At 43.7% G+C, this 22,967-nt stretch overlaps 1 protein-coding gene across 6 annotated transcripts in view; it reads right to left on the bottom strand.

Annotated features, from left to right (window-relative positions):
* OSBPL6 (oxysterol binding protein like 6) overlaps positions 1-22,967 on the bottom strand; it is a 337,550-nt gene that overhangs the window by 20,266 nt on the left and 294,317 nt on the right. For 4 of the 6 annotated variants that reach the window (XM_075317384.1, XM_075317383.1, XM_075317386.1 and 1 more), the window contains 5 exons: positions 15,841-15,978; positions 9,773-9,860; positions 7,746-7,999; positions 6,036-6,173; positions 3,306-3,369 (listed from right to left, as the gene is read on the bottom strand). In XM_075317384.1, the coding sequence (XP_075173499.1) occupies positions 3,306-3,369; positions 6,036-6,173; positions 7,746-7,999; positions 9,773-9,860; positions 15,841-15,978 (682 nt within the window). The remainder of the gene's footprint in view (positions 1-3,305; positions 3,370-6,035; positions 6,174-7,745; positions 8,000-9,772; positions 9,861-15,840; positions 15,979-22,967) is intronic. The other 2 variants (XM_075317385.1, XM_075317387.1) reach the window with 1 other exon arrangement.

Genomic DNA, 22,967 nt, shown 5'->3' with positions numbered 1-22,967 from the left:
AATCTCATTCTGAAAAATCTGCAAAGTATAAGGAGTCAAAAATATAAAACGTTTCTCAAAAATATATAATTAGAAAAATAAAAAATCATGTCTAATGATCTAGCAACAATAGTTCTGGCCCATTAAGGAAGAAAGACTATAGTCTGCTGAAAAGGCTCTCCAATGTCTCACTACTGTTTACGACTGTGTAAGGCTATGTGCACACGTTGCGTAATTACATGCAGTTACGCTGCGCTTTGTAGTGCAGCGTAACTTCATGCTTCCTGCGTCCCCAGCATAATCTATGAAGATTATGCAGGAGACGTGCGCACGTGGCGTCTTAGAGCGCAGTGCTTCGGCTGCTGCCCGAAGCGCGCGTTCTAAGAAGTGACATGTCACTTATTCCGTGCGCTTTGCCTGCAGCCCCTGCCCTGTCTATGGCAGGAGCTATAGTCAGAGCGCATGGAATCGGGTTTTTTGTTTTTTTTTTCACTACGGACATTTTCTGCAGCGATTTGAAGCGCACGTGTGGTCTTCAGATCGCTGCAGAAATTTCTGCAGTGACTGTACGCAACGTGCGCACATAGCCTAAGACTTCCAGCCTCTGATGTAGTTGTGTAAGAAGAGATGTAAGCAGCAGGAGGAGGCTAGAAACAGCAGCTGAGGTAAATCCTGTCACAGATTTCAGTATGAATGAAGTAAAGTTCAGGCTCCTGGGTGAAGGTGAAAGAAATTTCCCTATTTGTATTTGGCATAGTCACTGTCCATTGTCTTTTCAGAAATAGGTATAACAGCAAGTCAACAAAATGACAAAAAAAACAATTCCTGCCAGATCTGAGTTGAAGACTTTAGTAGAATAAGATACTCCTTCCCTCACAATTGGAACCTGCCAGAGAATCTTATATTTTGCACTCACTCTTGTAAAATTAAAGGGATTGTCCACTACTCAGATAACCCCTTCTCAATCCTGTTTACCACTGGTAAAACAATAAACCTTCATTGCCGGTGTTCTTCCAGCAGTGTCGGTACTCGCTCTACCGAGGCTCATGTGAGGTTATTACTTCACGCAATCCTTGTTCCCAATCATTGCCAGCTTCAATCTCCCCGCCATCAAAAGGAAGTGAGAGCTGTGGCTGGGCCCTCACTTTCTCATGATGTTTGATATGTCTGAAGGCAGGGAGAGTGAAGCCGGCACTGATTGGGAACAAGGGTCGCATGATGTAAGAACCTCACATGAGCCCCATGAGAGCGAGCACCGATACCACTGGAACAACATCATCAAACATATATCTAAATTTACAGCATAAAAAAGGTTTGTACAAAGTATATAATAAAATAATATAAGTATATAAGACCAAAAAAAATCTCACTACCATGCTCAGGTGCTTGCTACTCGTAATGAGCAGTTGTACGCTCAGACAGGCTAAACTCGTGTACCGAGTATAATGGCAGTCAATGGGAGACATGAGGCATTTTTCCAAAGGATCTCCCAGAAAAATGCCAGAGTGACTTAATTTATAGTCCAACTGCTCGTTAGGAGTACTGTGCACCCGATCATGGTAGTGCTCGCTCATCACTAGTTACAAGTACCGAGCAACCAAGCATGGAAGTGCCCGCTCATCATCACAAGTCTTTACCATGGAAAATGCAGTGGGTACACCTAAAAGACACCGCGTGCACATAGCCTTAAGGTGTATGCGCATTTTCATAAAACTTTTGACTTAACACCTGAACCTTCACAACCACAAATTCTAAAGCCTGCTTTACACGTTGCAATTTTGCATACGATATCGTATGCGATTTGCAATGCTCCCATCATATGTGTGGCACGTTCAATTTGTTGAACGTGCCACACAAACGATTAACCCCCGTCACACGTACTTACCTGTCCATACGACCTCGATGTGGGCGGCGAACGTCCATTTCCTGGAGTGGATGGGACGTTCGGCGTCACATCGACATCATGCGGCAGCCGGCCAATAGAAGCAGAGGGGCGGAGCTGAGCGGGACGTAAACATCCCGCCCACCTCCTTCCTTCCGCATTGTTGGCCGGGAGCCGCAGGACGCAGGTAAGATCTGTTCATCGTTCCCGGGGTGTCACACACTGCGATGTGTGCTATCCCGAGTACGATGAACAATCTGACGTGCAATTCTAGAGACAGGTACGATGTGTATGCGATGAACGTTTTAACGTTCAATCGCAATCGCACGTACCTGTCACACACTGCAATGTACCTTACGATGCCGGATGTGCGTCACTTACGACGTGACCCCGCCGACACATTGTAAGATATATTGCAGCGTGTAAAGCAGGCTTAAGTCCCAAATTGGAATAGTTAAAGCAATATGCAATAAGTTTTTATTATCCCTCTAGTGGTGGCTGACACGTTTTTGTCTCTATGTGTCACGGTTGTGTCACAGGTGACAGACAGTTATGAGGTTTCTGGCAACAGAACATCACAGCGTTTGGCTGCACAAAATGGTCCCTGACTTTCTATTGTTTCTGCTGTTAGTATTCATTGGTATAGGTAGCTTTCCTGCTGGGTTTTCATCTCTTCCCCTTTGGACCCAGCGGTGCACTCCCTCCATCCAGCTGCTAATTATCAGTATTCCCTTTGTGCTTAAATACTCCCATCTTCCCTGGACTGGTGCCAGTGATATTATTCAGTTCATTTAAGCTGTGGTTGCAAGCAGGTGGCTTGTACTCTTTTGCGTTATCATTGCTGAAACCTTGCTGAACTTCTACCTGTGTCATCTGTAGATAAGTAGTTCATGCATTTTTCCCCTGTGTGTCCTCCTTGTGTCTTCCTTTAGTGTTTAGTGGGGTTGATGAAGAGCTCATCCCACCTGTTCCCAGGGTCCACTTGGGATACCTAGTGTCAGGTATCCAGCTCAGCGCATAGGTGCAGAACCTATCTAGGGGGGTGAGAGATGGTAGGTTTGGTTAGGGGTCACCATCTCCAATTCCTCAGACAGGAATTCCCTTCCCTTTTGCCATTTGCTTGGTACTTCCCTGTACCTAGCGTGACACTGTGTCTATGAATTGGATTTGAGGGTCTTTATTGACAAAACAAAGAGTAAAAAACTAGTCATCATACAACTATGTACTAAACTTAATATTTCAGGACAATAAAAAATAAAGAATTCAATATTAATTTGCAGTTACTCCTGGTTCTTATTCACAACTTAAAATATATTCTTAGAAGATAGAATTCTCATTTTTTTTCCTGATATGCAGAATTGAAGGGTAAGAGGCAGCCACAGAACCTGATCCAATGACTGCAAGTGGAGATGTATGCAAACATATTATTTTATTGCACCATTACCTTGCCAGAAGACAAAATTCTTAGACTCACAGTGACAGGCAGAAATTGGGGGGTGATGGCTAACCTGAAAAAAAAAGAAAAACAGTATTTGCAAGACAATCGTTGAACGAATGAAAAGACATAGGCTTTGCTTTATCAAAGTGTTTATATCAGAAAAATGTCATTAAATACTTTGAAATGTCGGCAAATTTTTGTGGGAAACACGAAGCGCAGAAAATATGCGACTTTTGGCATTTTCACACCAAATTCAGGCAATTCTGCCAGAATGGGTGGAGACGGAAAGGTACTGGGGAGGGCGGGGGTACGTCCGCCTGGAAAATTCATCAAAACTGCTAGCGTTTCTCATGCCAGAAATATTACTCCAGTCGCCGATGGGATAACCTGATAGGCAACATTTACTAATTCAGAGATTTGATTGTCCATACACCTAAAACTCATGTACTGTATCAAGTGTCGCGCAACACAATGGAGTAATTACGTTAGAAAAAAGGGGCTGTACAGGAGTTTAGAAAAACAAATATTTATTTCATTTCAAAAATAACTGCACACAGGATGGGTGAGATTTGCAGGTCAGCCCCATTCACTGCAATGGAGCCAAGATACCAGATATTTTTTATTTCTAGAAGAAAGCGGTCACATGTAGATTTTTACAAACATCGCCGACTGTCATGGCCGCAGCGTTATCTGTTCATACTACTAATTCTGACACTCCGCCCAAAAACTTCTTTGAGGTCTGTAATTAGCTCAGGCTAACTCGGGCATCAACCAACTGATTGGTAGTTCATAGGCAGGCTAGTAAGAGTTAATCTCTGCTGGTCTGTTTGTGACTCAAATTTGATCATATGTTGTGGGGGAGCCAATCAACTGTGCACCCCTCCTATATATGCTGGCTGCACACAACCATTAATGCCAGTTATAGTATATTTTAGCTGGTCTGATGAGGTTGTAATTTTAGTACTTGTGCACTCCTCTTGGTATCTGAATTTTGTTATCCTGTAATGTCTCATTGTCTGTATATGTCCCCTTTGAATTATAAAGTGCTGCGGAATATGTTGGTGCTATATAAATAAAAAAATATTATTATTATTGTTGTTATTGTGTACAGTTGTGGAGTTAACCCTTGTTGTCTTTTATTGCTACCTTCCTGCTCTTGCTTTTCTCCTGAGTCTCTTATTGTTGGTTCTTGACTGTTAGCAGTGTGTCATAGTTTTGGTATTCCCCTGTCTCAAATTATCTGTGTTTCCATCTCTCTTCCCTCACTTTCCCTGGTGGGAAGGGGTAATCAGATCAGTTCTGATCAGGAGCTTAGCCAGACATGAGACTCAGGCATCTCCACCATTAGGGGTAACCCTGAGCTTAGAGATAGCCTAGCGACCCCTACCATGAGGGACAGCATAAGAGCACTTTCCTATACTCACATGGTGACAAAAGCAGCCAAGTTTAATCCTATAAAAGAACCTTTGTCATATAATATTACTAATATGGAACTCAGGCATCATGGGGCTCAGGCATCTCCACCATTAGGGGTAACCCTGAGCCTAGAGATAGCCTAGGGACCCCTACCATGAGAGACCGCATAAGAGCACTTTCCTACACGCACATGGTGACAAAAACAGCCAAGTTTAATCCTGTAAAACAACCTTTATCATGTAATATTACTAATATGGGACTCAGGAATCATGGGACTCAGGCATCTCCACCATTAGGGGTAACCCTAAGCTTAGAGATAGCCTAGGGACCCCTACCATGAGAGACAGCATAAGAGCACTTTCCTACACGCACATGGTGACAAAAACAGCCAAGTTTAATCCTGTAAAACAACCTTTATCATGTAATATTACTAATATGGGACTCAGGCATCATGGGACTCAGGCATCTCCACCATTAGGGGTAACCCTAAGCTTAGAGATAGCCTAGGGACACCTACGATGAGGGACAGCATAAGAGCACTTTCCTACATGCACATGGTGACAAAAACAGCGAAGTTTAATCCTGTAAAACAACCTTTATCATGTAATATTACTAATATGGAAGAGGCATGATCTATTTATAGAGATGACACCAATCTCTAACGAAGTCTCAAATGAATAATTATAATGAGAATAATTCCTCCACTTGAAAACGGAGAGATTTTAATTAATTGAATCCAATCACCCAAGCAATCATAAAAAGAAAAAATCTTATAAAAGCAAGGAGGAAACTAAAAGAAATTAGCTTCAGAAAAGAAAATTACATTTTAAGAATCATCATATATTCAACTCTGGTTTAGTCTGACAATATATTGTATAAATTCAATATGTGAAGAATAAGTCAACGCAACAATTAAACCGCAGAGTGGTTATATCTGGAGTCTTTAACATTTTAATGTAGTTTATTGTTAATGTTGGATTCATGTTGGGAAATTCATCGTTAATTTCAGCTCTTGGAGGACAATGTGCGCTGGATGACTGGGTATACATGGTGATTTAGTCTGTGACGCATTTCCAATGACCATAGTATTGCTGTGAACCATAAGAAAGGTAATTATGGAGGTGTTGTGACCTGCCGTTCCTGCAGATTTGGATTTCTTGGCACTCATGAGAATCATCGCAACGTACAGATCACAACCCGAAGATATTCACTTTAATTATAGTGCAACATGTGTCAGAGGCCAAAGTCCCATGTACACCCAGCCTAGAAAAAGCGAAAAAGTTCTAATTGTTATAGTCCGGTGTTACTAATCAACTTCACCTGTTCTGAAAAAAATCGAAATCCTTTGTCCTCTCTTATACATTCATATGTCTCACCGAGCACAGGGTTGAAAGGCTTGCTCCCGGCTCGGTAGTATGTGGCAGCATATCCTGAGACTGCAAATGCAGCAATAAGGGCCTGAAAGAGAAAAGAAGGACAAAGTTAGAACCATAAGTCAACATACAGGGATACTTTACTACACAACCAGAATAGCAAAGTAATGACATTTTGCATTTAAGATTCTCAGGCTTTTATAACCAGAGGAGTTTACAGGTTCCACCTATCGCACCAACAGATTGGGTCCATATCTGGGCAGTAATCTCCACTCGCTGGTTTGGCTACTTGGGTTTAGGTTGGACTAGCATCTTGTACTACATACGGTTTCAATGGCGTAAGAGCACGAGGCCGATATGGGGCCCGTGAGGCAGGGGTACCAGGTGTCAGTGCTGACACTGACTCCCCTTGCTCCCCGCATCGCGCTTTCAACTGTATTGGCATAATTGATGCCGATACAATTGAAAGCAATGATGAAAAAGAGAGTTGTCCACTCACTCCTCCAACAATCTCCCACAGTATCTGAGATCTGACGTCTCAGAGCAGCGGGCGTATTGACATCCCTACTACGCACCCCCTGCATAATTATATTTATATAATATTATATTAATAATATTTATAATATTTGAAGGGCTAAGAGGGAGCCTTTACACCTTTCTTGGGGGCTATTATACTGTTTGGAGAGTAGTGTGGGCTATTACTCAGTGTGAAGAGGCGTGGGGGCCTTTACACTGTATGTAAGCCCATTATACTGCATGGAGGGCTGCGTGGGGTCACAGTTGAGTATCATACTGTGCTGGGGTCACCATACTTGCTTGGGTAGTTGAAGGTGGGGGTACAGTAGGGTCATCATACTATTCGTGTGGAGGGTACTATAGCAAGAATTCACAGGGGGGGTAATCATACAGTGTGTGGGGGCACTTTTGTTGGCATCACACTTTATGGATGCAATGAAAGGGGAATCTAGGGGGTTTAGTGGGCCGAAAATCTCTTTGTAAGGGCTGTAAAGTTGTGAGATATGTTCTCATGTGACTCCGAGAAATATATATTTTTTTTTTGGGGGGGGGTGGCCCAATTAGAACTTGTACCATGGGGCCCTATGATTTCTATGTACACCCATAACCATGTGTAAACAATCTGTAGACCCATAGAAAAATTATTTAGCCTTAACATGGGGAAATCAAGTCCTTCATATCAAGTAAAACTAATATCACAAAATATTTTTCAGCGAAATATCAATAAAGAATCATGAATAGTGATGAGCGAACACTACCATGCTTGGGTGCTCGGTAACTCGTAACGAGCAGTTGGACACTCGGACAGGCTTGACTCATGTACCGAGTATAATGGTAGTCAATGGGAAACTCGATAATTTTCATATTCAACAAAAATGGTTCAGTTCCCCAGTGGCTCCCATCATCCTCGGTACACAAGTCTAGTCCGTCGGAGTGTCCAACTGCTCGTTATGACTGCTGAGCACCTGAGCAGGGTAGTGCTTGCTCATCACTAATCACGAGCAGTTCGCGCATGGATTTTAGTAAAGCTTATTGACTGGATAAGTTCACAGCTTTGCTATTACATTTAAAGTGCGGATGATCTAATGAAGAGATATTTTATACATTTAATAGATTTCCCAGTGCTACACGTGTACTGTACCATACGTTCATGAGGATCATCTGTCTCAGAAGCCTTATCTAACAGTTCACTGTACTCCAATTCTTCACAAAGGTGCTGTAAGGTATTAAGAGGTTCATTCAATTCTACAGGCATGGAGACTTTAGACAAGTCTTTGCCAATGTTATTCCTCAGAATATTCCATAGGTTGATATTGCTGGTATCAGGTGACGGGGCAGGTAGACTTGTTCTTCGTCCCGTTCGGAATGCACCACCTAAAAGTTCTCCATTGAGAACTGGAAGAGAAAACAGAAATTTCACTAGTAGCTTTAGAAAATGGAAGTATGGAAAATTCAATGGTTTATATAAATAACACAAAAACAAAGCGTTGCCCGGGATAGTAACTAGTGTCTCTCGGTCTCTCCCTCACTCTCCCTCTCTGCCACTCACTCACTCTCCCTCCCTGTCTGTCTCTCTCACTGACTCTCTGTCTATTTCTATCCCTGTCTGTCTCTCTTCCTGGCTGTCTCTCTCTGTCCGTCTCTCTTTGTCTGTCTGTCTCTCTTTGTCTCTCTCTGTCTGTCTCTGTCTGTCTCTGTCTGTCTCTGTCTGTCTCTGTCTGTCTCTGTCCGTCTCTCTGTCCGTCTCTCTGTCCGTCTCTCTGTCCGTCTCTCTGTCCGTCTCTCTGTCCGTCTCTCTGTCCGTCTCTCTGTCCGTCTCTCTGTCCGTCTCTCTGTCCGTCTCTCTCTGTTTCTCTCTTTATTTCTGTCTCTGTCTGCCTCTGTCTGTCTCTTTCTCTCTATCTGTCTCTCCACTGATATCATATTACCTCATAAATAAATTTCTTACACTAAAGGCCGCTTTACACGCTACGATTTATCGGAAGATATGTCGTTGGGGTCACGGTTTCCGTGACTTACTTCAGTCATCGTTAGCGACGTCGTTGCGTGTGACACCTACTTGCAACTCCGAACGATCGCAAATAGGGTGAAAATGGTTGATCGTTGACACGTCATTCAGTTTCAAAATATTGTTCGTCGTTTGGAACGCAGCAGACATATTGCTACGTTTGACACCCTGCCAACGACGAACAAAATCCACACGACCGCCTTGGTCAAACAATACATCGCTGAATGGTGTAGCGTCGTTTGTGAGATGTGTATGTGTGACCGCTACAAAACGACCTATGAGCGATCTCGGCAAATCATAACAACTATCTGGGCGTGTCACATCACCATCGAGATCACTAGCGATATCGTGTGTAAAGCAGCCTTTAGGCTATGTGCGCACGTTGCGTACAGACACTGCAGAAATTTCTGCAGCGATCTGAACAGCCCACGTGCGCTTCAAATCGCTGCAGAAAATGTCCGTAGTGAAAAAAAAAAAAAAAAGCCGATTCCATGCGCTCTTCCTGCAGCTCCTGCCATAGACAGAGCAGGGGCTGCCGGCAAAGCGCAAGGAAGAAGTAACATGTCACTTCTTAGAATGCGCGCTTCGGGCAGCAGCCGAAGCGCTGCGCTCTAAGACGCCACGTGCGCACAGCTTCTGCATGATCTCCATAGATTATGCAGGGGACGCAGGACGCATGCAGTTACGCTGCGCTACAAAGCGCAGCGTAACTGCATGTAATTACGAAACGTGCGCACATAGCCTTAGAATGTCCTTTGTTGCTTATAACAACCAATCACAGCTCCTATTAATGACCTGTAGCTCCAAGCTCCATTGACTTTAATGTAATCAGATTTTATGGCAAATAACTGTAAAGCGTGGGGTTAAATCTTCCCCTCAAAACATAGTCTATGAAGTTCCCTGAATCAAATGAGGCGGCTGTGCAAAATGTTGTGATTGTTAATGCGACGGTGCAAATTGCTGTAGTGGACATACACACACATACATACATACATATATACATACATACAAACATACACACTCGTACATACATACATACATACATACACTCAGCTTTATACATTAGACTGCTGTAGAAATATGATACAACTGATATAGAGGTTCACAAGATATAAATCCAACTTAAAAAGTTTCTACCAGAAGTTTTAAGTTTTAATTACTTTGACGGGACACGTTATCAGCAACACTGGTGTTGTCTTCAGAGATGTTATCACTGACATCACTGATGTAGGATTCGTCATCTGATGCCTAAGAGTAAAAGAACAAACATAATAAACAACTTATTACTTTTATTACTACAATATATTTTATATTTTTTTTTACATTTGCTGAGTGGTTTATATCCTATTGTCAAAAAGTAATTTTGGTTGCGTTGTTTCATATCTCCTATACATTATGCCAAGAATATGACCCAGTGCCCCCATGTTCTCAGGATCACTGTGGATTCAATAACTGGACCCTCTATCGTTCTAAAGAATGAGCGGCTTCCGGTTTGACATCTCATATGCGTAAATGAGAGAAAGTCAAAGCTAAATGCAAAAAGTGGCACTGATATGGATTCTTAAGTGACAGCAACATGACAAGCAACCAGAAACTATTGCAGCCCTTTCAATTGTTCTGCCACAGCAGTGGTGGGGTACGTGTTCAGTATCAGGGTTGTCAACTTAACTATTTTTTCTGAACAGCTAATGAAAAATCACAGACAGACAATATTTTTAAAAACACATTGCAAAACCATAGTAAATGATTATGATTATAAGTGATAAATGCTTACAGCTCATAATTCCGATATGAAAACATTAACTGCATTGTGAACTGTAAAATGATGATAATTACAGTCAAAATAATATGTAAACAGATTCTTCAGCTTCAAAAAAAAATCACAGATTCCTTAAAGGGACTTTGGTGATTTTGTAGTACAATACTAATGTTATCTTTCAATAGGGCTTAAGGAGACCTTTCAGGATTAGTACGTTTTATTGCTCTACCTGATCCTGTTATCTTGCTGTAAGGCTGCTTTCACACTAAGTTTTTTTAACATGCGTCATGAACGTTTTTTTGCTGTAAAAGCGGATCCTGTATTACAGAAAAAAACCGCATACAAACGCATGTGTTATTTAGCAAGATCCTGTCACTTTAAGTTTATGGGCGGGCATTGGAGTCATGTGATCGGGAGTCAGTGGAACTGAACGTGATAGACTGGGAGCCGGGTTCTGACAGCTACGGAGGCTCGTAACCAAGGTAAACATCGGGTAACTTGCTTGGATACCCGATATTTACATTGGTTACGAGCATCCGCAGGTGCTAGGAGCCGGGCTGCCTGCTCCCTGCACACGTAACCAACGTAAACATCGGGTAACTAAGAGAAGCGCTTTGCTTGGTTACCCGATATTCATCTTGGTTACGAGTGTCCGCAGCTCTCAGGCGGGGGAGAGAGAGAGAGGGTGAGAGAGGCAGAGAGGGAGGGGGAGAGAGACAGAGAGGCAGGGGGAGAGAGAGACTGATCACCCGAGGCTGGTTTCTGTACATGCTCAGTAGAGCAAGCAGGATCCTGTCCATCAGCATGCCAGCGTTCACATGCGTTTGCGTGCAGTATAGTCAGGATCCAGCAATTTGCAGTATTTGGACGCAGCTCAAAAACGCTACAAGTAGCGTTTTTGAAAAATGTTAAAAAACTGCAACTCGCTGGATCCTTACTATAACGCATGCAAACGCAGGTGAACGCATGTTGACGCGAGTCCATTGCAAATGCATTGAAATGAAAACGCATTTGCACTGGATCCGTTTTTGCGTTAAAAAAACGTTCATGACGGATGTTAAAAAAAGTAGTGTGAAAACAGCCTTAGCCCTGTAGAATTCAGAGTCTCAAGCACACTAGTCAAGGATATGTAAATATAATTTTCATATTCACTGCTCCCCCCACCCACCTCCCATTGCACTGCTGAGAGGTGGGAGGGAGTATGGGTGGGGGAATCAGTGCAAATTCAGTTCAGATTTCATATCATTGATGCCAGCATTAAGAGGTGGGAGGAGGGAGAACGGTATATGCAGATTGTATTTACATATGCTTGATTAGTTACCAAGTTACACTGAATACTACTAAAGGCCCAGTCACACTAAACAACTTACCAGCGATCCCAACAACGATACAACCTGATAGGGATCGCTGGTAAGTTGCTAGGAGGTCGCTGGTGAGATGTCACACTAAGCGACGCTCCAGCGATCCCACCAGCAACCTGACCTGGCAGGGATCGCTGGAGCGTCGCTACACAGGTTGCTGGTGAGCTGTCACACAGGCAGATCTCACCAGCAACCAGTGACCAGCCCCCAGCCAGCAGCGCCGTGTGGCAGCGATGCTGCGCTTGATAACTAAGGTAAATATTGGGTAACCAACCCGATATTTACCTTGGTTACTAGCGCACACCGCTTAGCGCTGGCTCCCTGCACTCCTAGCCACAGTACACATTGGGTTAATTACCCGATGTGTACTGTGGCTACGTGTGCAGAGAGCAGGGAGCCGGCACTGACAGCTGAGAGCGGTGGACGCTGGTAACGAAGGTAAATATCGGGTAACCAAGGGAAGGGCTTCTTGGTTACCCGATGTTTACCGTGGTTACCAGCGTCCACAGAAGCCGGCTCCTGCTGCCTGCACATTTAGTTGTTGCTCTGTCGCTGTCACACACAGTGATGTGTGCTTCACAGCGGGAGAGCCCAGGACATTCAGCAACAACCAACGACCTCACAGCAGGGGCCAGGTTGTTGCTGGATGTCACACACAGCGACATTACTAGCAACATCGCTGCTACGTCACAAAAGTTGTTCCTTAGCAGCGATGTTGCTAGCGATGTTGCTTAGTGTGACATGGCCTTAAGCTTACAACAAGATAACAGGATAAAGAAGAGCAATAAATCTTACTTAACTTAAAAGGTCTTTTTAAGCCCTATTTAAAGATAACATTAGTATTGTACTAGAAAATCACCTGACAGATTCCCTTTTAAAGATTCTTTTTATCAACAGTTCTGGAACGTCTGGGCAGTTGGCAACCCAGTTCAGTATACAGTTTAAAAAAGTTTAAAGAGGACCTGTCACTACATCATAGGCTAGATGTTTCTTGCTCTTATTTTATTCCTGCTGCTCCTCTGTGTATGCAATTCTTATTTTTTATTTATTTATTTTTTTTTAAATCTGCCAAACAGTTCCAGAGACATGGGCCATTTTAGCTGGTGTGAATTTTTAAAGGTCTCTACTAAGAGGTACGTTTCTCAGGATCCTCAGGGGCGTGTCTATGCTGCTCTGCAATTATCCTGTCAGCCACACCCCCTTGTAAAGACCATAAAAATTAGAAGGAAATAAAAAGGCTTATACCTCTGGAACCATATGGCAGATTTAAAAAAAAAAAAAATAAAAAAAAATTGGAATACTCAGGAAAGAAAGAATAAATCATGAGCAAAAAAAAAAAATCGTCATTTTTGATCTCATGACAGATCCCCTTTAAACACATTTAGATCTACATTTATAACTCTAGACATTTTCTATTACAGAAAATTGTAGTCTTTCACATTGGTGATCCCCTGGCAGTATAAAATCAACTGTGATGCACAGGTCAGATGATGAAAATGAAAAATGACTTCCCAGCTATCATGTCTTCATCTATTCATCAAACACATTTAGGTAATTTTCTATAAGCTCAAAAAAATCTTATTAATGTCAATAGAATCTGGCTTGATTTTCACTCTCCATCAGAAGGTAAGAAACTGTCAAGCAAAGGGGTAAAATGTACAGTACAGACCAAAAGTTTGGACACACCTTCTCATCTCTAGAACAACTGTTAAGAGGAGACTTTGTGCAGCAGGCCTTCATGGTAAAATAGCTGCTAGGAAACCACTGCTAGGGACAGGCAACAAGCAGAAGAGACTTGTTTGGGCTAAATACACAAGGAATGGACATTAGACCAGTGGAAATCTTTGCTTTGGTCTGATGAGTCCAAATTTGAGATCTTTGGATTCAACCACCGTGTCTTTGTAGAAAAGGTGAATGTGTTATGGATGGAATTTAATACATATTGAATATAACCAAAAATGCTGGACTAATAAAATGGCGCTTGATTTTATCTAACACACCCATGTCTGGCTATTTCAGACATTGGGTCTTTCCCTTCTTGATCATAAGACATACTTTTATTTTAATACATGCTGAGTTAGCTTAATATAACATTATGAAATGCATACATATATATTACTCGACGTAAGCTTTTTTTGCTACTTAACCAATGGGATTATAGTAGGCACCCCTGGCCCTCAGCCAAGGGTCTTCGTATATTATTCCTTGTACTTCCTCAATAAATTCAGAATTCTGCATCGATCATGACTGGCTGTCTTTGGTTTGTGTAGATATATATATATATATATATATATATCGCATGCGATAAAGGTCTTTAATTACTAATTTGGAGTGCAGGTGTCAAAGGGATAGATGCGTATCATGTGGCATCAACCTAAATTTAAATCAATATCAAATGGATGGACTCTACATGGCTGGTTCCCACTGTGAAGCATGGAGGAGGAGGTGTGATGGTGTGGGGGTGCTTTGCTGGTGACACTGTTGGGGATTTATTGAAAATTGAAGGCATACAGAACCAGCATGGCTACCACAGCATCTTGCAGCGGCATGCTATTCCATCCGGTTTGCGTTTAGTTGGACCATCATTTATTTTTCAACAGGACAATGACCCCAAACACACATCCAGGCTGTGTAAGGGCTATTTGACTAAGAAGGAGAGTGATGAGATGCTACGCCAGATGACCTGGCCTCCATAGCCACCAGACCTGAACCCAATTGAGATGGTTTGGGGTGGGCTGGACCGCAGCGTGAAGGCAAAAGGGCCAACAAGTGCTAAGCATCTCTGGGGACTCCTTCAAGACTCCTTCAAGACTGTTGGAAGGCCATTTCTGGTGACTCCCTCTTGAAGCTCATCAAGAGAATGCCAAGAGTGTGCAAAGCAGTAATCAAATCAAAAGGTGGCTACTTTGAAGAACCTAGAATATAAGACATATTTTCAGTTGTTTCACACTTTAAGTATTTCATTCCACATGTTTTAATTCATAGTTTTGATGCCTTTAATGTGAATCTATAATTTTTAGAGTCATGAAAATAAAGAAAACTCTTTGAATGAGAAGGTGTGTCCAAACTTTTGGTCTGTTCTGTACGTTCTTATTTAATGTCTTAGAATTTTCATATCAGGCAACATTATTTTTTGCATCAAGAGCCTGAGAACTGCTATAGACTTATTAGTAGGGATGATCGAATACCTCAAATATTCGGGTACGCCCATATTCGACAAATAGGTTGCCGTTATTCGACTATTTGTGAATATTCGATGTGCAGTGTAAGGGCGGCTTTGCACGTTGCGACATTGCACGTGCGATGTCGATGGGGTCAAATCGAAAGTGACGCACATCCGGCGTCGCAGTCGATATCGCAACGTGCAAATCCTTTTTGATACGATGAACGAGCGCAAAAGCGTCGTTATCGTATCATCGCTGCAGCCTCCGACATTTCCATAATGCCGGTGCAGCGACAGGTACGATGTTGTTCCTCGCTCCTGCGGCAGCACACATCGCTGTGTATGAAGCCGCAGGAGCGAGGAAGTTCACCTTACCTGCCGCCGGTTGCAATGAGAAGGACGGAGGTGGGCGGGATGTTTACATCCTGCTCATCTCCGCCCCTCCACTTCAATTGGCCGCCTGCCGTGTGACGTCGCTGTGACGCCGCACGACCCGCCCCCTTAGGAAGGAGACGGGTCGCCGGCCAGAGGGACGTCGCACGGCAGGTATGTGCGTGTGAAACTGCCGTAGCGATAATAATCGCTACGGCAGCTTTCACTAGATATTGCACGTGCGACGGGGGCGGGACTATCGCTGCAGCATCGGTAACACATTGTTACCGATGTCGCAGCGTGCAAAGCCCGCCTAAGTCTATGGGAAATCCGAATAACAACTATTCGAGCTTCACATAGACTTACATTGCGCATCGAATATTTGCATATCGGCGACCTATTCGTCGAATATTGCCGAATATTTGTGATATTCGATCATCCCTACTTATTAGTCCTCGCAGCTGACTATTTTTTACAATTACATCAAAGCTACATGTTCCACTGTAATCTTAACATTCTGGAACGCACGGCATTTTCTTTAATTGAACTTATTTGGCAGGGGACAAAACTCACCTCATTCTCTGAAGAACTGGCAGAGAGGAGAACCTCCTGAGCATCAAAGAATTCAGACACTGACTCCGACATGGACAACCTGCCCTCATTAGAGACCTGTGGGGATAGAGGCAGATTGACATGGATTTGCTCTCCAGGCTTCAATGGGAATAAGAAATGCAGATGAACTGTCAGGGCTCGGTGTAGTGCCCAGTCAGGTGTTGTATTGTGAAAGCACATGTAGACATCAAAACTATCATGTATATAAAAAACATATACAAATAAATCAAAACAATTAAATAAAAATGGATTTTTGCGTATGTTGTGGGAACCAGTGAGAAAGGTCCTTAATAAAGAAATCTAGTTAAGGTAACCTCATGGTTCTATCAAGATCAGTAGTGATCTATTGAGATCTCAGTCATTCTGACAACAAGAATAGCGCTGTATGCTTAGCTATTCTTTCCTTCGAAGAGGCAGACTGCAAACAAAGGCTTCAAAAAGATCCTCAAAGGACAGTATGAACATAGCCTTAAAGAGGACGACCAACTACCAGGATTTTCCTATATAAACTAAAGCCAGTGCTATACTGGTGCTATCATGCTGATTCTATACATACCTTTAGTTGTGAGATCGGATGTATAGTTTCTGAAATACAGGCAAGTTTGTGCAATGCACTGTTATTTGATTGACAGCAGCTACAGAATATCTAATAGGTGGGTCGGGTTTTGCTGGTTATTCCCGCCCCTGTCTGCCTGTCTGTCCTTTCTCCTCCTGTCTCTGTTATTACAGTGGGAGGAAGGATGGAGGGAGAACAGAGGGACAGACAGGGGCGGAAATAACACCTCTCATCAAATAACAGTGCATTTTACAAATATAACTTGCCTATATTTTAGAAACTATATATCCTATCTCACAACTACAGGTATGTATAGAATCAGCATGATAGCGCCAGTATAGCACTGGCTTTAGGTTACATAGGAAAATACTGGTGGTTGGTCCTCTTTAGGGAATATAGACATGATATATACAGTGCCTACAAGTAGTATTCAACCCCCTGCAGATTTAGCAGGTTTGATAAGATGCAAATAAGTTAGAGCCTGCAAACTTCAAACAAGAGCAGAATTTATTAACAGATGCATAAATCTTACAAACCAACAAGTTATGTTGCTCAGTTAAATGTTAATAAATTTTCAACATAAAAGTGTGGGTCAATTATTATTCAACCCCTAGGTTTAATATTTTGTGGAATAACCCTTGTTTGCAATTACAGCTAATAATCGTCTTTTATAAGACCTGATCAGGCCGGCACAGGTCTCTGGAGTTATCTTGGCCCACTCCTCCATGCAGATCTTCTCCAAGTTATCTAGGTTCTTTGGGTGTCTCATGTGGACTTTAATCTTGAGCTCCTTCCACAAGTTTTCAATTGGGTTAAGGTCAGGAGACTGACTAGGCCACTGCAACACCTTGATTTTTTCCCTCTTGAACCAGGCCTTGGTTTTCTTGGCGGTGTGCTTTGGGTCGTTGTCTTGTTGGAAGATGAAATGACGACCCATCTTAAGATCCTTGATGGAGGAGCGGAGGTTCTTGGCCAAAATCTCCAGGTAGGCCGTGCTATCCATCTTCCCATGGATGCGGACCAGATGGCCAGGCCCCTTGGCTGAGAAACAGCCCCACAGCATGATGCTGCCACCACCATGCTTGACTGTAGGGATGGTATTCTTGGGGTCGTATGCAGTGCCATCCAGTCTCCAAACGTCAGGTGTGTGGTTGGCACCAAAGATCTCGATCTTGGTCTCATCAGACCAGAGAACCTTGAATCAGTCTGTCTTAGAGTCCTCCAAGTGATCATGAGCAAACTGTAGACGAGCCCTGACATGACGCTTTGAAAGTAAAGGTACCTTACGGGCTCGTCTGGAACGGAGACCATTGCGGTGGAGTACGTTACTTATGGTATTGACTGAAACCAATGTCCCCACTGCCATGAGATCTTCCCGGAGCTCCTTCCTTGTTGTCCTTGGGTTAGCCATGACTCTTCGGACAAGCCTGGCCTCGGCACGGGTGGAAACTTTCAAAGGCTGTCCAGGCCGTGGAAGGCTAACAGTAGTTCCATAAGCCTTCCACTTCCGGATGATGCTCCCAACAGTGGAGACAGGTAGGCCCAACTCCTTGGAAAGGGTTTTGTACCCCTTGCCAGCCTTGTGACCCTGCACGATCTTGTCTCTGATGGCCTTGGAATGCTCCTTTGTCTTTCCCATGTTGACCAAGTATGAGTGCTGTTCACAAGTTTGGGGAGGGTCTTAATTAGTCAGAAAAGGCTGGAAAAAGAGATAATTAATCCAAACATGTGAAGCTCATTGTTCTTTGTGCCTGAAATACTTCTTAATACTTTAGGGGAACCAAACAGAATTCTGGTGGTTTGAGGGGTTGAATAATAAATGACCCTCTGAATAAACTTTTCACAATTTAAAAAAAAAAATAAAAAAAGAAATAACATTCTTTTTTGCTGCAGTGCATTTCACACTTCCAGGCTGATCTACAGTCCAAATGTCACAATGCCAAGTTAATTCAGAATGTATAAACCTGCTAAATCTGCAGGGGGTTGAATACTACTTGTTGGCAATGTATATTTATTTTTTTACTTAAAGACGTATTCCCATCTCCAAGATCCTATTCCCAATATATAGCAGATCTAGTAATAATAATATTAGCAAATACCTCCACTTAGAAATGTTGCATAGTTCTCCTGATATAGCTATGTCACTTCCCTCATGTGCAGGGCATTACAGTAATTAAGATATTAATGTCTACGACAATTAGCAACTAATTAACTGTCACTATATGAGTAGTTGTAAGCATGCATACCTGAGTTGCAAAGCCCTGCACATCAGGTAAGCGACATCAGAAGAACTATACTACATTTCTAATTGAAGGCATTTGCTAGCTAATATTATTATTACACCTACTATATACTAGGATACGATCTTGAAGATGGGAATACACCTTTAAATGCATGCATTTATTGCTAAAACCATTATTATTATTATTATTTGATTTAATTAAAAATGTCAGACAGTTTAACTTTGACAGCCTCTATGTATCTTTCACGGGTGACAGATAGTCCTGTGGTGTCCAGCTATCAAAGGCCATGGCGTTGGGCTGCACAAACTGCTCCAAGACTTTCTATTATTTCTGGTTGGTTTTCATCCTCTTCCCTTTAGGACACTGCATAAGTTCCTCAGCGTTTGAGCTGCTTTTCATCAGCACTTGCCTGGTGTCTTTATATACCTTCACTTCCTATTACTCTGTGCTGGTGATAGGATCTGTAGGAAGTTAGAACTGAGTGCAAGCAGTTGGCTTGCAATTATCTGGAGTACTTTGTTGCGTTTTGTAGTCCCTTTCGCTGTATCTACTTTGAGATAAGTTGTTTGTTATTTTCCCTTGTTTGTTATCCCTGTGTGTCATTTAGTGCCTAGTGGGTTTGACAAAGACCTCATCCCATCCACTCCCAACCCAGATCAGGGTCAGCCTAGGGTTAGGTATCCCGCTTGGCGTATAGGTGCGGAACCTACCTAGGGCGGTGAGGGAACCCAAGGCCCAGTGGTAGACTAGATCAGGGGTCACCATCTCCCCCTTCCCTATACAAAGGATTTCCCTTCCTTTTCACTGTTTGCTTTGTACTTTCCCGTACCTGGTGTGACAGTATCACTATATAAAGCTGGCTGCAGAATAAGTAAGCTGTGAATCCTTGTTAGTGAGCGTAGCTGGCTGTGGAATAACTTAACTGTGAATCCATCAGAGAACTGGTCCTGATGGAAACGTTTGTAACTCTTATCTCTCTTCTTCTGAACCACGTTATGACCACTTCAAGGTTGAACTTTGATATGGTCATAAATCAGCTTAGAGAAAAGTTACAAACCCTGCCATATCAGAATGAGCTCACTTTACTGTTAAAGGGAACCTGTGAGGTCCCATATGCATTCTGAGCTATAAGCAGTGTGTGGTGTGGCCTAATACTGCATACTGACAGGTTCCCTTTAAGTAGAGATTGGAAAATTGATTTGCAGCTTTCTGATTATTCATCAAGTCACTAATCTGTGACTGCACATATGATGTCACGACAGCCCGGCTCCTCAAACTCCCCCTTCCCCCTAAAAAAAAAACAGGGTATGCTGGGAGATGATGATATTTGCAGGCCTTACAGATTACTGAACCCGGTGATGGACCATAATCCCACTAATACATTTTCCCATCTCTTCTGTTAACTTATTCAGCAGTCAACTACTTCCAGTGAAGTGCTACATGCATACATGCTACAGAAGACAAACGATGCTCATTTTTCTACAAAATCCTATCACAAATATGATTTTCAGCCAATAATAGATGGCAGAGCGCTATGAGGGGAGCACTATGCAGCTATCCTCGGTGACACTTTAGACATTGGGTTCACTTTGCGGCCACCAACAAAATGGCTCCGCACTGTGATCCTAAACTTCATCTTCCCTTATCTTTTTGGAAACACCCAGAATTGGGAGGGGGAAGTGGCATCACACACAGGAGAGCAGATTCTGCCCATTGGTACTGCAGTTGTAATGTGAGCTAGTTCTACAGTAGCTCTAAAGTCGGCTTTCAGCAGCTGCTCCCCCTAGTGTTTAAAAGTGGAAAATATCAATGTTTAAATGTTTTTTATATTTTACTCAAGCAAAAATAAATAATAATAAACAAAACATTAAAACTTTGAAACATTAATACTTTACATTTTTTTCCATTATTAATTTTTTTTTTCTTTTGACGACACCTTCCCTTTAATGTTGACAGCCCCATTGAATTCAACAGGCTTTTTTCTAAACGCAGGTTAGTCAGATGTCTAATGTTTTTGCTGCTTGCTACAACAGGCTATATTCACACATTGCTTTTTTTCTGCTTTTTTTCATGCAGGCAAAATAAGAATTATTCTTACCGATAATTCGGTTTCTAGGACCTTCCACGACAGCATAGGAGGTTGTCTCTCCACGCCCTAATTGGGACAGGAAGTTCAAGAGGTTTAAAAGGACCCTCCCACCTCCCACAGCCAGTGTCTTACAAAGAATCCATAGCATATGAGAAGTACCACACATTCAGGAATAAATGAATACAAAGGGGAGGGAATTACCTGCTGTCGTGGAAGGTCCTAGAAACCGAATTATCGGTAAGAATAATTCTTATTTCTCTAGTCCCTTCCACGACAGCATAGGAGGAATACCAAAGAATTGATACCTAGGGGGGGACCACAGCCTGCAGGACCCTCCTGCCAAAGGCCAAATCCCTGTTGGAATCCAGATCCAACCGATAATGCTTCGTGAAAGTATGGAGCGAAGACCACGTAGCCGCCTTGCAGATCTGCTCAGGGGAGGCCCCTGCCCGTTCAGCCCAGGAGACAGAGGTAGCCCTGGTGGAGTGTGCCGTGAATCCAGTAGGCGGAGAGAGATGCTGAGCGAGGTAGGCGTCTCTAATGGCCCGCACAATCCAGTTGGCGATGGTACTCTTAGCCACCTTCTTGCCCTTATTGCGGCCAAAGGGCTGGATAAACAGGTTAGAATCAAGGCGCCAAGAAGCAGTAACCTTCAGGTAGTGCAACACTATCCGACGGACATCCAAAGAATGAAACACTTCCTCACCCGGAGTCCGAGGATTCTGACAGAAGGAAGGCAGGACGATGGACTGAGAACAGTGAAAATCCGAAACTACCTTGGGAAGGAAGGAAGGGTCCAGCTGAAACACAATGCTGTCATCTCTGACGGTCAGGTAAGGTTCCCTGATAGACAAAGCCTGAAGTTCTCTGACTCTGCGAGCAGACGTAATAGCCACAAGAAAAACAGTCTTGTGAGAAAGAGAACGAATGTTACAAGAGCACAGAGGTTCAAATGGTGACTGAGACAGTCCGGTAAGGACCACATTGAGATCCCAGTGAGGCGTCAGGACCCTCTGACGTGGACAGAGTCTACTAGCGGACACAAAGAACCGACGGATCCAACGATGATCTGCCAGAGCCGTGTCAAAGACTGCACTGAGGGCTGACACCTGAACCTTCAGGGTGCTAGGCCGAAGGCCTAAGTCCAATCCACTCTGGAGGAAGTCCAGAATCTGCGCAATATTAGGCCGAAGTGGGTCAGGAGGCTGAGAACCACACCAGGAGGAAAATCTCTTCCAGATTTTGTTGTAAATACTATATGTCACAGGTTTACGGTTCTTCTGTAGGGTAGCCACAACTCTGTCAGAAAGCCCTTGGGCCTTCAGTGCCCGGGCCTCAGAAGCCAGGCAGCCAAGTTGAGATTCTGGGGAGCCGGATGGAAAATCGGACCCTGGGACAGTAAGCTGGGGTCCGAACCTAAGAGGACTGGGCCGTCGATTCCTAGCGTCATGACCAGGCTGAACCAACTCCTCCGAGGCCACAGCGGGGCTACCAGTATAGTTGGGACCCCCTCGTCTCTGATCTTCCTCAGGGCCCTTGCGAGAAGAGGAAGAGGGGGGAACGCGTAAGCGAGGCGAAAGGACCACTTGTGGCAGAAAGCGTCTACCCCTAACGCCTTGTCCCGTGGGTTCAGGGAGAAATATGTTGCGACCTTGCGATTCCCTGCCGAAGCAAAGAGGTCCACCTCTGGAGCACCCCACCTTGCCACCAGAGAGCAGAACACCGCCTGATCCAGACTCCATTCCCCCGGATGAACATCCCGACGACTCAGGAAATCCGCCTGAAGATTTAGGGAGCCCTTCAGATGGACCGCAGAAAGGGAGAGCAGAGATTGTTCCGCCCATTGAAAGATTCGGGAGGACACTGACTTCAGGGCGCCTGAGCGTGTACTGCCCTGATGGCGGAGATGTGCCACTGTTGTGACATTGTCTGAATACACCAGGACGTGAGAGTCCCGGACGAGGTCCTGAGCCGCAAGGAGGGCTTCTCTGACTGCCCTGAGCTCCCGGTAGTTGGAGGATTGGGAGCTGACGTAAGGACTCCAGACCCCTTGAAATGGGGAGTTTGCCACCATTGCCCCCCATCCCCGTAGGCTGGCATCTGTGGTCAGTGTAACCAGGGGTGTCTGAGTCCAGGCAACCCCCACCTGCAGGTTGGCGGGACGCAGCCACCAGAGAAGGGATGAGGAGACGGACCCCGA

This window comes from Anomaloglossus baeobatrachus, chromosome 7 (assembly GCF_048569485.1).
Source record: "Anomaloglossus baeobatrachus isolate aAnoBae1 chromosome 7, aAnoBae1.hap1, whole genome shotgun sequence".
In the NCBI taxonomy this organism is placed as follows: Eukaryota; Metazoa; Chordata; class Amphibia; order Anura; family Aromobatidae; genus Anomaloglossus; species Anomaloglossus baeobatrachus.
This window is presented reverse-complemented; position numbering and strand designations above follow the sequence as displayed.